Source organism: Pelobates fuscus, chromosome 2, assembly GCF_036172605.1.
Source record: "Pelobates fuscus isolate aPelFus1 chromosome 2, aPelFus1.pri, whole genome shotgun sequence".
Taxonomy (NCBI): Eukaryota; Metazoa; Chordata; class Amphibia; order Anura; family Pelobatidae; genus Pelobates; species Pelobates fuscus.
This window is the reverse complement of record NC_086318.1, coordinates 90,967,697-90,981,342: the sequence shown is the minus strand read 5'-3', so window position 1 is coordinate 90,981,342 and position 13,646 is coordinate 90,967,697. Positions and strand designations below refer to the sequence as shown.

The following is a 13,646-nucleotide window of genomic DNA, read 5'->3' as shown; positions in this document are numbered from 1 at the left end:
ACCATCTGGGATATTTGCAAATTATGCAAAGTAGCTAGTGCCGCTTTAATTCTAGAAACTTTTTCCATTAAAGTCCCAGAAAATCATCAGTTTCTGAGATATTCAAACCAACAATCATTTCACAGTTATGTGTTTTCCCATTCTGATATTAAGTTTGACAGCTGAACCTCTTCACCATGACTGCATGCTTTTATGTAATGACTTGATGCCTTATGATTTGCTGATTGCAAAAAGCAGGGCTACCTAATAACATGACCGTAACATTCCCAGTCTATAACAGGGATAGCCAACAGACTTCATGTCTGTAAGGGCCTCATGTTTAAATTTAGAAATACTGAAGAGCCGCAATTACATTTATTGGAATATTCGACAGAACCAAATATTGTCTCATGCCTACAATTGACCCATGTGTCTCATTCCCCCAGCCCCGCCATGTTTTTCTTGGAGCCCATCCATTAATGCGTCTCATTCCCTCAGCTCCTCATGTGTCTTGTTCCCCCAACCGCGCATGTGTCACACACCCCCAGCACCTCCATGCATGTGTTTTACTCCCCCAGCTCCTCATGTGTCTCGTTCCCCCAGCACCTCTATTCATGTGTTTCCTCCCCTCCCCACCATGTGTCTTATTCCCCCAGCCTCCCACATGTGTCTCAGCGTGGCCTGACTGCGATAGAGGATCTTGTTTCCTTCCATCCAGTCTGACCGGAAGCAGTTTGACGCTGTCAGTGTGTGCACTTTGTTAGGCCTGGGTAAAGGCAAACAAATAAGCTCCTCTACCGCGGTCTGTGGCTCGGCGCTCCCCTCCTGCGGGTCAATCGGATCCTGCTCTCCGGGCCGATGCACCTTAAGAGGTCGGCCTGTGCCACTTATGGTAGCGCTGGCCCTGAAATTTTTCTCAAGCCGCCTATGGCTTGCGAGCCGCCGTTTGGCCATGTCTGGTCTAAAATATATGAAAACTGTGTTTTCTTGAGTGCTACCTTTCAAGACACAGTGAACTTTGCATCAAGGGGTTAATACGTATAGTGCTGCTATAATATCCCTTCTGTGGCAAAACAACAAATGTAAACACATCCCACCTCTCCAGTCTCATCTTGTCCAAACATTTGAAATATCTGATAAATTGAGAATAAAAACGTGAAAGCATCTTTATTGGCAAATAAATAAATATATAAATATAAAAAAAAAACACAAGGATGTTAAACTTAAAATTCCATCCACAAAATATCTACAGAGTCATATATAAATATTTGAATTACATGGCTGGAAAATCTTGTTTGTGTTTGGGAGGGTGGGGAGAGAGAGAAAAACACTGCTCTACCCAGCAGAACTCCAGGAGACAAGGAGTTAAATCACTTCACAGTGTTTGTTGCTTTGTCCTGCACTTTAGCCAGTGCCAGAGCCCATTCTGTGAGCACTATACCAGACAGTGAATGGTGAGAGCAGCCTGATAGCCTGGCACCAACCTGCTCTTATCTCACCCAGCACAGACCTCTCGTTGCTAGGCAATACCCACAGCAATGACGTCACTGCCCGACCAGGGAAGCCTCTTCTTCTTACGTTTCCTCTCCCTGTTAACTTCCTACTGCACAGCATGCTCCTGGGAGAGAGATGGTGGAACCCTCACTGCACAGACTAGGAACTGCCTGACTGCAGGACACATGAGCAGTGTGAGCACATAAGTAGGTAATTACTGAATCCCTGGGGGTAGTGTGCCACCCCTCCCTGCCACCCTCCTGGGTCTCATCTCACATTATTACACTGCTTAGATTAGGGACAGACAGATAAGAACATCTTCACAAGCCATATATATATATATATAGACTGTAAGCTCCTTTGAGCAGGGTCCTCTTCAACCTATTGTTCCTGTAAGTTTTCTTGTACATCTCCCCTCTCATAATATTGTAAGGCGCTACGGAATCTGTTGACGCTATATAAATGGCAATAATAATAATAATAATAATAATAGATATATATAACGAGTCTCCACTGACCAAGCTAAGGTTTGTTATATGAGTTTGGAAGAAAAATATAAAAAAAAAAAATATTGCTTGCTACAAGATCTCCTTAAACTTTTAAACTTCATGTTTTCCCTTTTCACTGCTTCCTATACTTCTTTCAAAGTTATGCACTAAAGTGAGAATTCAAAGTGCATTTCAATATAAACGCTGCAATTAACTAACTGGAAAAAAAAATCCCTGCCAACCTTGCTAGCAGATTGTCTATTTAGGCCTAACATTTCAAATTCACCTATGTGAATATTCTTTAACATTTCCTAAAACCTGTCACATTAATCATCGTTAAGACCTGTTCCCTTTTTTATCACAAAGCACCATAAAGTGAATCTAAAGGGAAAATTACCACCTATTTTATATTGCATTATATAGATATAACCTGGAGAAATGTTAAATTACGGTACTTAACTTGCTCAATAGTGTTAGGAAAAAGTAAATTTTTATATTACTTTTATTTCAAGACAGGGCAAAGCTTCATTACAGCTGCCCAAAGAAACTTATCCTACAAGCTAATTAGTGTAGACCCAGGACACTTGAAAATGAGAGAAATCTCAATGTGGTAAAATATTTTATGAAATAAATAAATCTTCAGTAGCAGTTCCAGTTATCACACAGGATGAGTGGAACTGTTCTCTAAACTCATGTTATTGACTTATACACAGCCTGATTCACTGTTTACTAAACTGGGCTATGTGCACTAATGGGCGCTGGAATGCTGTCTGCAGCTCTGCTCTCTGTTTTTTTAGATTTAAGGGGCACGGTGGTGTGGGGTGAATTATAGCTGGAGAGATTTTTGTAAAATTTCTGTGGTGCTAAAAGTGCCTCTTTAAGGAGGTATTTATTAAAACAGCTCTGTCATTCACATAGCAGCCCTTCCACTAGCCAATGGATCCCTCCCTATACCCTGCCTATTCCCTACAACCATTTAAGGATCTGTGAGCAGTGCAACTTACAATTTCCAGTTGTGCCAGTCCCGCTGGGTCTTCTTTCACAGTGCCACCATGTTCTGCCCTTCTTTGGACTTGTGTGCCAAATTATGTGCTCGCCCAGGCTTCCAATGAACCTCTGATGACTCTTGGGAGTGCGCAAGAGTCATCACAGAAGATCCATTATGCACACTCCCATGTGACGTGGGACCCGCCAGATGTGAAGCTAGGCTGGAAGGAAGTGAGTACAGTCTGACCAGTCAGTGGCAATGTTGACAAAGACCATGAAACTTGACTAAAGCTCCACCCTTTGTCAACTTTTGTTAAAGAGACACTATTGACACCCAGACCACTTCATTTCATTGGTTGCAGTGTCCCTGTCCCCTTAACCTGGCAATGTAAATGTTTGCATTGCAGTACTAAGGCTGCGTGAAACGACGCTGGACGTTTTCATGTTCTGCATGAGGATGTCCAGTATCAGGGAAAACCCCATACGAAAGCATGGAGGCTCCCCACTTATGTGCATTAGGCCTCCTCATTTGGATGATGTTGGAGGAGCCAGGCTGCGAACCAGCAGCAAGACATTAGCACCGGAATCAGGTAAATGAATAAATGGTTATTTTATGCAGAGAGGGGGCATAGCAAAGGGGCTTGTTAGTGTTTCTTTAATAGTAGATTATGACAAGGAAAAAATAGTCCCTACTTCTCCCGATGTATAACTTTGAAAATATGAATTGTTTTAAAAAAAAACTTAAAAAAAGAGGACAGCAGAAGCGGAATGGGGTGGGTTGGACATACCCATGGGGGTATAGGGGTTTAAGGATTACAGACACCTTTGGAGTCTTGTTGCAAAGCTAGTTGAAACATGTTTGTGTTTCTTAGTAGTTGGTAGTATATATATAAAACCACTTTTACACTTTTATTTATATATTATTATTATTATTTATATAATGCCAAAAACTTCAGCAGCAATTTACAGTCGTAGAATGGGGATAACTGACAACAGGTAGTTGACCTAGAAAATATTAACACAGACGAGAGGTATATAAATATATACATCTCCTAAAGTCCTTCGGTCATACAAGGGCTATTTACTAAACATCATATTATTCAACTTCTTAATCCAAATGGCAAAATTGAGGTAAAAATAGCCATGTTGTGATTATAGCTGAGCCGGATAACTTTTTTTTTTACATCAGCTATTTTTGCATGTGATTTAATTTGTGGTATATCTGAGTTTATTGAATAACTGATAATCATTGTTAAAGTAGTGACTATTTCAGTTCCATGAACCTGGTCTCTCCTTGCACTCTCCGTGTGACAGTCATTGTGCGAAAGAGATATATTACAGACAGAGAAAGTATCGTTTTTTTTCTGCCCTCCTGTCTTGAAGAGAAACACGTCTCCCATGGTGATGTTATACTGCCCGTTGGAATTTTTTAGTGGGGGGTTAGCTGATCTAATAAACCTTTCTGTGAGCTGACAGATACAAAGTTAAATGTTTCACAGCAACAACTATTATGAGATGTCTTGTTTAACACACACCATAGTGTTCAGAGATCCAGAGTCTGTCTGACAAATAAATACTAACATAATATAACACTAGCATAAGTATACATAAGTATACAATATAATAGGATTTTATTCTTATTCAATATATTTGCTAGCAAGGAGAAGATAGAAAATAAGGTACACATGACGGAAATATTCCATCATGGTTCCCTTTTATTTCTGAAGTTGTGTCCTTTAGGGGTTAATACAGTCAGGTCCATAAATATTGGCACATCGACACAATTCTAATCTTTTTGGCTCTATACACCAACACAATGGGTTTGAAATGAAACAAACAATATGTGCTTTAACTGCAGACTTTCAACTTTATTTTGAGGGTATTAACATCCAAATAAGGTGAATGGTGTAGGAATTACAACAGTTTTTAAAGCTGAAAGTCTGCAGTTAAAGCACATCTTGTTAATTTCATTTGAAATCCATTGTGGTGGTGTGTAGAGCCAAAAAGATTAGAATTGTGTTGATGTCCCAATATTTATGGACCTGACTGTATATGTATCAAAAATATTTTTGAAAAAAAGAGAAACTGCAAAAGTCAAAGAAATGGCAGTGCTATTGACTAAACGGTTAAATGGACACTCCGGGCACAATGACAACTTTATCAGAATGAGTTATGGTGCCATGAGGTCCATGGCACCAGCTTTCCTTTAAAGAGCATCAACTGACACTAAGCAAATCAGTAGCTCACGGTTTAAGAAAAATATGTATGTTTCTCAAGCCCTATTGTTAATGGGCATCTAGCGATTCGCAGAATTCCTGTTCGAAGCTGTCTGAGGATTCCTGATTCCAGCTTCGGACAAAAGTGGAAGGAGAAGGGCAGCGCTAACCGGTGCTGGATTGAACATTTTAGGATTAAACTGTTCGTTAAAGCCAGTACGAGGGACTCCTGGCACCATAACAACTTAATTTGATGAAGCTGTTATCATGCCCGGGGTGTTCCTTTAATTGTTGGGATTTCATCAGGAAATTTAAAATTTTAGGTCAAAATATGTGAATTGGGAAAAAATTGCATCTCTGCTTTTCATTTGAAATATTTTCACCACTGGTAAATCCTAGGATTTTCATCAAAGATGGGTGTTGCACAAATTGTAGGGATTTATTTACTAAACACCAGATTGCAAAATTAAGGCAAACAGAGCTAATTTGCAGAAGGGGCCGGGGACGTTGCAGGATAATGAGACTTTACCCTTAGAATTTGTCTCTGCCCCTGACTTGTTGATCTCTGGCAACTTAACCACATGTATCCACCTTATGACCTAATGAGACATCATGCCCTGTTCAACACCATAAGCCTATATATACATATACGCGAGAAACACTGACAGCATTAGAAGACAGGACAATACACAGATGTCTTTTAGGACGTACAGGGTCTGGTGGCCAAGGGCAAAGTCAATGGGTGATGTCATGTCCAGCCTGTTCCCCTCCATCTCCAGTATTCCAGAAAAATAAACACACAGTTGTTTGTCTTTTTAGATTAATATTTTATATCTGGCAGATCATTCATTAACACAATGCGACGCAATAGACAGATAAAATGCTAAGTTTGTTGGGAGCTGAGAATGTGACAGTTTTTCTGCTTCTTGTTGAATGCTATTATGAAACATTTTGCACGTTGTTTTTGGTAGATTATTTTATTTATTCATTATTTCAGTAAATGTAATTTTTTTGCCTCTTAAATATTAAATGTTGCTAAGACAGCAACAGTTTGTAAACGGTAAGCATTGTATTTAAATGTCATTTTACACAACTTTCTATTATGTATATCAGCAGGAGGGCTGGAAACTGGCAGCTTGGGGTATTAATTACTGTCTGACAAAGGAGGCTCAGACGCCACTCTTCCTGTGGCAGCAAATACAGGCTCTCCCTGCAGAGAAGCACTACAGAGGAGTGGACGAGACCACCCTTTATCCAGCTCTGGACATGGAAGGAAAAAGACTGCGACAAGGAGAGTAGCAGCACAGCGTAGCAATTCGAAAAGATCTTACCAGTGCAGCTCTTGTGAAAAGTGATCAGCTGGCAATGCTTGAGACATGAGAGCAAGTTAGTAACTTATTTATTCTGCCTTGGGGGGGGGGGGGGGGGGGGCGGGGGGTTTATTCACTCAGTACTGAATTGTGGGGAACTGAAAAAAAATCCCAATTTTAAAATTTAAAGGGGAACTGTCATTTAACATAATTTTTTTAATGTTATATATATGTTTATCTCTATATTTAGCAAATATGTGTTTGTGAGGTCTGAAAAAAATAAAATTACATGTAGAAATCCACACATCTGTCCTAGAACTGGGCGCCTCCATTTTGGCTCCCTGTCAATCATTGTCATAAATGGTGCCCTTTTCGGCCATTGTAGATAGAAGACGAGGAACCTAAGCAATGTGTCTGTTCTCTTCATTTGTTTGTTGTGCTCTAGCTGTGCCTGAACTGCATCGTGGAATATTTTGCTAAATCAATAGTATACATTTCAGAAGAAAACAGAGCAACACATGAAAATAGTGTGTGTGTGTGTGTGTGTTTTATTTTTTGTGGTAATTTCCATATAAGTGACACTAATGCTTCAGGCCACAATAGCTGTGACTGAATGAATCTGCAACTCCACCTTGGCTGCTTTGATTTAAATGACTAAATTGACTAGGTTCGTCACTAATCTGGAAATTGTGAAAAACGTATCAGAGAATTGTACATTTCAGACTAAAATAGGCAAATTGCGACCATTTACCAACACAGGCATTTATATTTAGTCTGGTTATTTTGGCTACAATTTGCAGTTTTATTAACAATTCTCTACAATTTCCAGTTTAGTAAATAACCCAGTTAGTTTTCATCTCACAGCAATTGGATGCTTAGTGCATGAAGACCCATGTGTCTCCATATTAACAAAGCTGTTACAGGAGGAAAATAAAGTTATATGGACACTCCGGACCACTAACGGGTGTGCTCGCTGAAATGCTTTATGTGTGAAGACTGTGTCCTCTTTTTTGATTTTACAAAAAGTGCAGATGTCAGTAGAAATTGGCACATTTATGAATGAGCCATGTTCAACTCCCTGGCTGCCAGTAAGTCACAGGTTCTATTACTTCCTGGTTATTTAGCTCAGTGGGGCTAAACTCAAGAGGCATCAATTGCTCAGAGCACCTGCCTTGCAAAGAGTTCTCACTGAGTTGCATTTGGAAGTCTGTGATTGGACAGTCACAAACAGTCTGGTCTGCAGCTTTTGTAAACTGTTTTTAGATATTTGATCACTGTATTAAGATTGCAAGATCTCTTTAATGCCTCCCTTCTCTCACACGTAATACAGTGATCTCTACATGGACCTACCCCTTCAGACATAAAGGGACACTATAGTAACCCAGATCACTTAAGCTCATTGAAGTGGTCTGGGTGCAGTGTCCCAGTCCCACTTAGTCCTGCAATGTAAATCATTGCAGTTTTTTAGAAACTTCAATAATTACATTGCAGAACTAAGACTGCCTCTCTAGCCTGTCAATCAGTGGCTAGTTGACTTTTGGTCGCCTAACTGATGCTAGACGTCCTCACGCTCTGCATGAGGACATCCAGCGTCAGTGAATCCCCATAGAAAACATTGAAGCAATGCTTTCATATGGGGAGAGCCTGCACGTGCGCATTAGCCTCCTCACAACGTAGGATGATGCCAGAGGAGGTGAAGCGGCAACCCGGCGCCGAGGTAGTTCAGGGCTGGAGTAGGTTAAGTGTCACGGCATGGAGGATCGGCGCCGAGGGAGTTCAGTGCTGGAATCGGGTAAGTGTCAGGGCATGGAGGATCGGCGGTACTCTCCAGGGAAATTCTGACATTGGACCGCAAAAGTGAAAATATTTTGTTGGATATATTTTGACATAGGACCACAAAGGGTTAAGAACACCTCCAGCCAGTTGAGCTGACAGTGAGGAGTGCTTTCTGGTTCACTCTCTAGTGATACCTTATAGGAAGCATTGTGTGTGGCACATTTGCAGCAAGAGTCATGCATGCACCAATTTAATTTAAAGAGAAAAAGGAAACTATTGTCAATAACAAACTCCCTGTGATGAGAAAGGACTTGCTACTGGATAAAAAGGTGAGTAAGCTTTCTTTTATGGCGTGTATGGGGGGCATGGCATTTACTGTAGTTACTGAACGTTTTACACTCCAAACATGCAAAACTACCATGTATCTCTGCCAGTGAATACTATTTAAACCTGATATGCGTTAGTATGATCATTTGGCAAGCACAGACTGGAAGGACAACAGGTGGCTATATGTAAATTAATTCTTAAACACTGCAGTGGCTAAGGTGCCTTAAGTGCCCCTTCAATTACCAATGTGCTCTGTATTGCTACATACTTAATTCACACAGTGATGTCAGTCTTGCACAGTTCCATATTTTTGTGAATCATCTCTGACAAAGAAGGTTTGTATGATAACATTTTACTATTCTTTTAAATATAATCTTTTACTTTTCTGTCTTCCTACTCCAGGGGTAGGCAACCTTTGGAACTCCAGATATGGTGCACTCCATCTCCCATAATGCTCTAATTGCAATTATGCTGGTAGAGAATCAGGGGAGATGTAGCCATTAACATCTGGAGTGCCAAAGGTTGCCTAAACCTGACCTAATCCCTTAATAAATAGTTAAAAACTTCAAGAAAAAGAAGCTCGGGGAAAAAAAAGCAGATTAGCATGAAAAGACATGAATTAAACTGCTACGTAAGCTAATAGAATACACAGCACATAAACTAGTGAAAGCAGATGTAATAAGGTGAGCAGTCAGGGTTAACAATTCTAAACACATATATGTTCTATTATTTCCAGGTATTTTTTTAAATGGATGAAAATACAACGGTTTTGCCTCTCACTGTTCATCTACTCGCCAGCTCCGACCAATCATCAATATTACAACAAGCTGTAGACAAATTCCTGTGCAGAATATGTCCAGATGTGAGACTCTTCCTGGTATCCGAAAGAATGGCTCCAAACAATCAAAATGAGTCCCATAGGAAAAGGTTGGCCTTCCCCGGCATCTCTGTCACAATCTTTCTACGTGAGGACCTAGGCGAAGAAAGGATATCACTACTGCATGGCTTCTTTCAGTTGCCACCATGGAATGAAGTTAACACAGAACTTAAGCATGTAAGATCCTGTCCCATTAGCCAATCGACATGCGATTATTACTGTCTGGATGTGGACATGCCGGTGTGGGGGATAAGACAGGTGCACTATGGAATGGAGATTGTAAGACTCACCCTGTATTGTAACTTTGATAATTATGAGGATGCTGTGAAACTTTACGAACTGATCCTACAAATGGAGGCAATTGCCCAGAAACCTGGATTCTGTTTCTTTGCACTGCATGGTGCAAAGTATGCATCCATTCAGCTCTCGTTAAAGCAGCTACCCCCTGGGGTATTTGTGCAGGTGAAAGAAGCATGTGCACTTCAGTTCGTGGTGGAAGCAATAGGACAATTGGTTCCTTTACTCCCCTATCCTTGCATGCCAATTAGTGATACGAGATGGCAAACCCAAGATTATGATGGAAACAAAATCTTACTTCTGGTAATGAATTGTGTTTATAAAATATGGGATATCTCAAAAACAGATAAAGCTCATTAAGTTATATGTGCACAAAGGTAAAGAACACTATAGACCAGGCCTGGGAAGAGTATATTACTGGCAGTAGATCAAAACCATCCAGTTTACAGCAACTGTAACCAGTCGCCTGAGTTCCACACTTCCATGAGTGAGGGGCAAGAGATCTGTGCAACAGGCAGCACTAATGTCTACTTTATTCTACTTCTCAGTACATGACGTTTTAGAACAACTCCTGTATGTAATAGTGAAGTAGCAAAACCATTAATGAATTTATTTAACCAATCATTGTAAACAGGAGTAGTCCCAGAAGATTGGAAGTTAGCGAATGTTTTACCTATTCACAAGAAAGGTAGTAGGGAGGAGTTGGGCAACTATAGGCCAGTAAGCCTTACTTCAGTAGTGGGGAAAGTGATGGAAACCATGTAAAAAGATAGGATTGTTGAACATCTAAAACCACATGGATTTCAAGATCTGAGACAACATGGGTTTACGTCAGGGAGATCATGCCAAACTAATCTTGATTTTTTTGGATTGGGTAACTAGAATAATAGATCAGGGTAGTGCAGTAGGCATTGCGTACCTAGATTTCAGTAAGGCTTTTGACACTGTTCCACATAGAAGGCTTATCAATAAACTGCAATCTTTAAGTTTGGATTCTAATATTGTTGAATAGGTAAGGCAGTGGCTGAGTGACAGGCAACAGAGGGTTGTAGTCAATGGAGTATATTCGAAGCAAGGTATTGTTACCAGTGGGGTACCTCAGGGATCTGTACTTGGACCCATTCTCTTTAATAATTTTATTAGTGATATTGCAGAAGGTCTTGATGGTAAGGTATGTCTTTTTGCTGATGATACTAAAATATGTAACAGGGTTGATGTTCCAGGAGGGATAAGCCAAATGGCAAATGATTAAGGTAAACTAGAAAAATGGTCAGAGCTGTGGCAACTGACATTTAATGTGGATAAGTGCAAGATAATGCATCTTGGACATAAAAACCCAAGGGCAGAGTACAGAATATTTGATAGAGTCCTAACCTCAACATCTGAGGAAAGGTATTAAGAAGTAATTATTTCAGATGACTTAAAGGTAGGAAGACAATGTAATAGAGCAGCAGGAAATGCTAGCAGAATACTTGGTTGTATAGGGACAGGTATTAGCAGTAGAAAGAGAGAAGTGCTCATGCCATTGTACAGAACACGGTGAGACCTCACTTGGAGTATTGTACGCAGTACTGGAGACCGTATCTTCAGAAGGATATTGATACTTTAGAGAGAGGCTACTAGACTGGTTCATGGATTGCAGGATAAAACTTACCAGGAAAGGTTAAATGATCTTAACATGTATAGCTTGGAGGAAAGACACTACAGTGGGGATATGATAGAAACATTTAAATACATAAAGGGAATCAACACAGTAAAGGAGGAGACTATATTTAAAAGAAGAAAAACTAACACAACAAGAGGACATAGACTTAAATTAGAGGGGCAAAGGTTTAAAAAGAATTTCAGGAAGTATTACTTTATTGAGAGGGTAGTGGATGCATGGAATAGCCTGCCATCTGAAGTGGCAGAGGTTAACACAGTGATTGAGTTTAAGCATGCGTGGGATAGGCATAAGGCTATCCTAGACTTAACCCCTTAATGACACACAACGGAAATATTACTTCAAAATTTCCTTTTATTCCACAAGTTGTGTACTTAAGGGGTTAGGATAAGGCCAGGGACTAATTAAAAAGTATTTAAAAATATTGGGCAGACTAGATGGGCCGAATGGTTCTTATCTGCCGTCACATTCTATGTTTCTATGTGAGTGGGAACAGGAAAGTTAGGTCTGTTATCTCATGTGCACAGACATTCTGCTCCTTTATTGAAACTGATAAAGCACTATATCAGCGCTATGTATTTTTTTTACTGTTGAAAAACTGTAAGTCTTAATTTAAATCATGAAATTGATTGAATTTTACAGCATTATTGAACAGATGAAGGTTGGGACAGGGTTTTAAAAACAGGATTTAGAGTTCCCTAAAGTGTGTGTGTGTGTGTAACCCTTTTTTTATCTTGCGACATATTAAATTATTCACATTATTGCCGCCCTTTTAAATTATTTATAACTGCTTTTTCTTTTGAATTGAGGTGAGAAATAAGTGGCCATTTTTGAAGCTGATTTACCGTAATTTTAAAATCATTTGTCTTGTGCCCAGGTTACAGAAAATACCAAGTTTACAGAAGGCCAGTACGATTGCATGAAGGGCCAAGTAGTGACTTCTTGTACTTCAAATTTGTCAGAATTCAAGACACCTAACAAAAGACTGGAGAGTGAAACACACACAGATAAAGCCAAACTCGAAACATGTTTTACCCAATCAAAATCTTTAGAGCATATTGAAAATAGCTGTGGGTGCAGAAAGAAAAATTACCCAAAACAGAGTCTATACATGAGAGAAACAGAGACCAATGTGGACACTGGATATACAGTTATAAAACGGAGAGGTCATCAGTCTTTGGTCCCTGGATTTTCTAGAAGTTTTACCAAACTAACAATTTCTGAGGATTGTGATATTAACACGCTTGTTCGAACTGACTGTCAAAAGATAGTATCTCAAAAAGTAGAAGCTGGATGTCCTGAAGTTCTCACCAGAAAAATATGCTTGGACAAAGGGAAGTCATTTTTTAATTTGGAAAAGTCACAAGAACTCCATAGCAACTCCAAAGAACAAGAAGAAGAATTTTTCATTTAAAATGTGCCAGTGGAGCACTAGTCGTTTAATAAATATTTATAGTATGTACTGGTAATTGCATGTATTGGACAGGTTTATCATTTAGGAGAGCTATCCTTTATTGCTTCGCTTTTTAAATAAATCTGATTTTCTGTATATGTCTGGAGTTCTAGAGAGAGTTGTAGAATAAACTGGGGAAAAACGCAAAATAGTGGTTAAAAGGTCACTGGTAGTTAGGGTGCCAAGACCCTGTCCCTGCAGATCTGGAGTGCCGAAGGTTGCCTACCCCTGCAATGTATGATCCAACAGTCCCAAATGTTGCAGCACAGTCCTAATGTCCCCCTTTTTGAAGTTGTGCTTTTAGGGACCACTATAGTAATGGAGTTCAAAAAGACAGACCAGTCAAGTCACACAATTTTCACACTGTCCTTCTGACCACCAGATAGAGAGTGTATGCTTAAATGTGCTTACACTGCACTTTTTTAGGAATTTTAGAGCATTTAATAGACAACTGTCATCAATTTTTCACTTTTAGTTTTTTAAAAGTGTATTACATTTAATGAAACTTGATTAGATTTTTTATTAATGTATATTGATTGTATTTTTTTTAAAGGAAAATTGCTCAATTTAGCATTGCTGCTGATATTGCTCTGTGTGACACTGTAGCCAGGGCCAGATTAAGAGCCCAGTGGGTCTGGTGCTGACAATTATGATGGGGCCTAATTACAGAATCGTATAGACCAAAAACACTGAAACAATCATACCTCTCAAGCGTCATGTATCTGATGGAGATGGTGTTGGAGGGAAACTCAAAGGATCTTTCAAGTAAATCCATACGC

At 39.7% G+C, this 13,646-nt stretch overlaps 1 protein-coding gene across 2 annotated transcripts; it reads left to right on the top strand.

The window, feature by feature from the left end:
* The first annotated feature begins 1,660 nt into the window (after positions 1 to 1,660).
* FAM124B (family with sequence similarity 124 member B) lies at positions 1,661 to 13,002 on the top strand. Of its 2 annotated transcripts, none has more exons than XM_063440990.1 (3): positions 1,661 to 1,683; positions 9,314 to 10,054; positions 12,292 to 13,002. In XM_063440990.1, the coding sequence occupies exons 2-3, from the start codon at positions 9,326 to 9,328 to the stop codon at positions 12,826 to 12,828; spliced, it is 1,266 nt and encodes a 421-aa protein (XP_063297060.1). In that variant the 5' UTR covers positions 1,661 to 1,683; positions 9,314 to 9,325; the 3' UTR covers positions 12,829 to 13,002. The 2 variants fall into 2 exon arrangements, with proteins under 2 accessions (XP_063297060.1, XP_063297059.1); XM_063440989.1 differs by lacking the exon at positions 1,661 to 1,683 and adding an exon at positions 6,262 to 6,550.
* The last annotated feature ends 644 nt before the right edge of the window (positions 13,003 to 13,646 follow it).

What these genes read in the sequence shown, in the direction of transcription:
- FAM124B (XM_063440990.1), top strand. Translation starts at nt 9,326, where the DNA reads ATGGATGAAAATACAACGGTTTTGCCTCTCACTGTTCATCTACTCGCC. An exon ending in GAAACAAAATCTTACTTCTG is followed by an intron (nt 10,055 to 12,291) that starts GTAATGAATTGT and finishes TCTTGTGCCCAG; the next exon opens with GTTACAGAAAATACCAAGTT.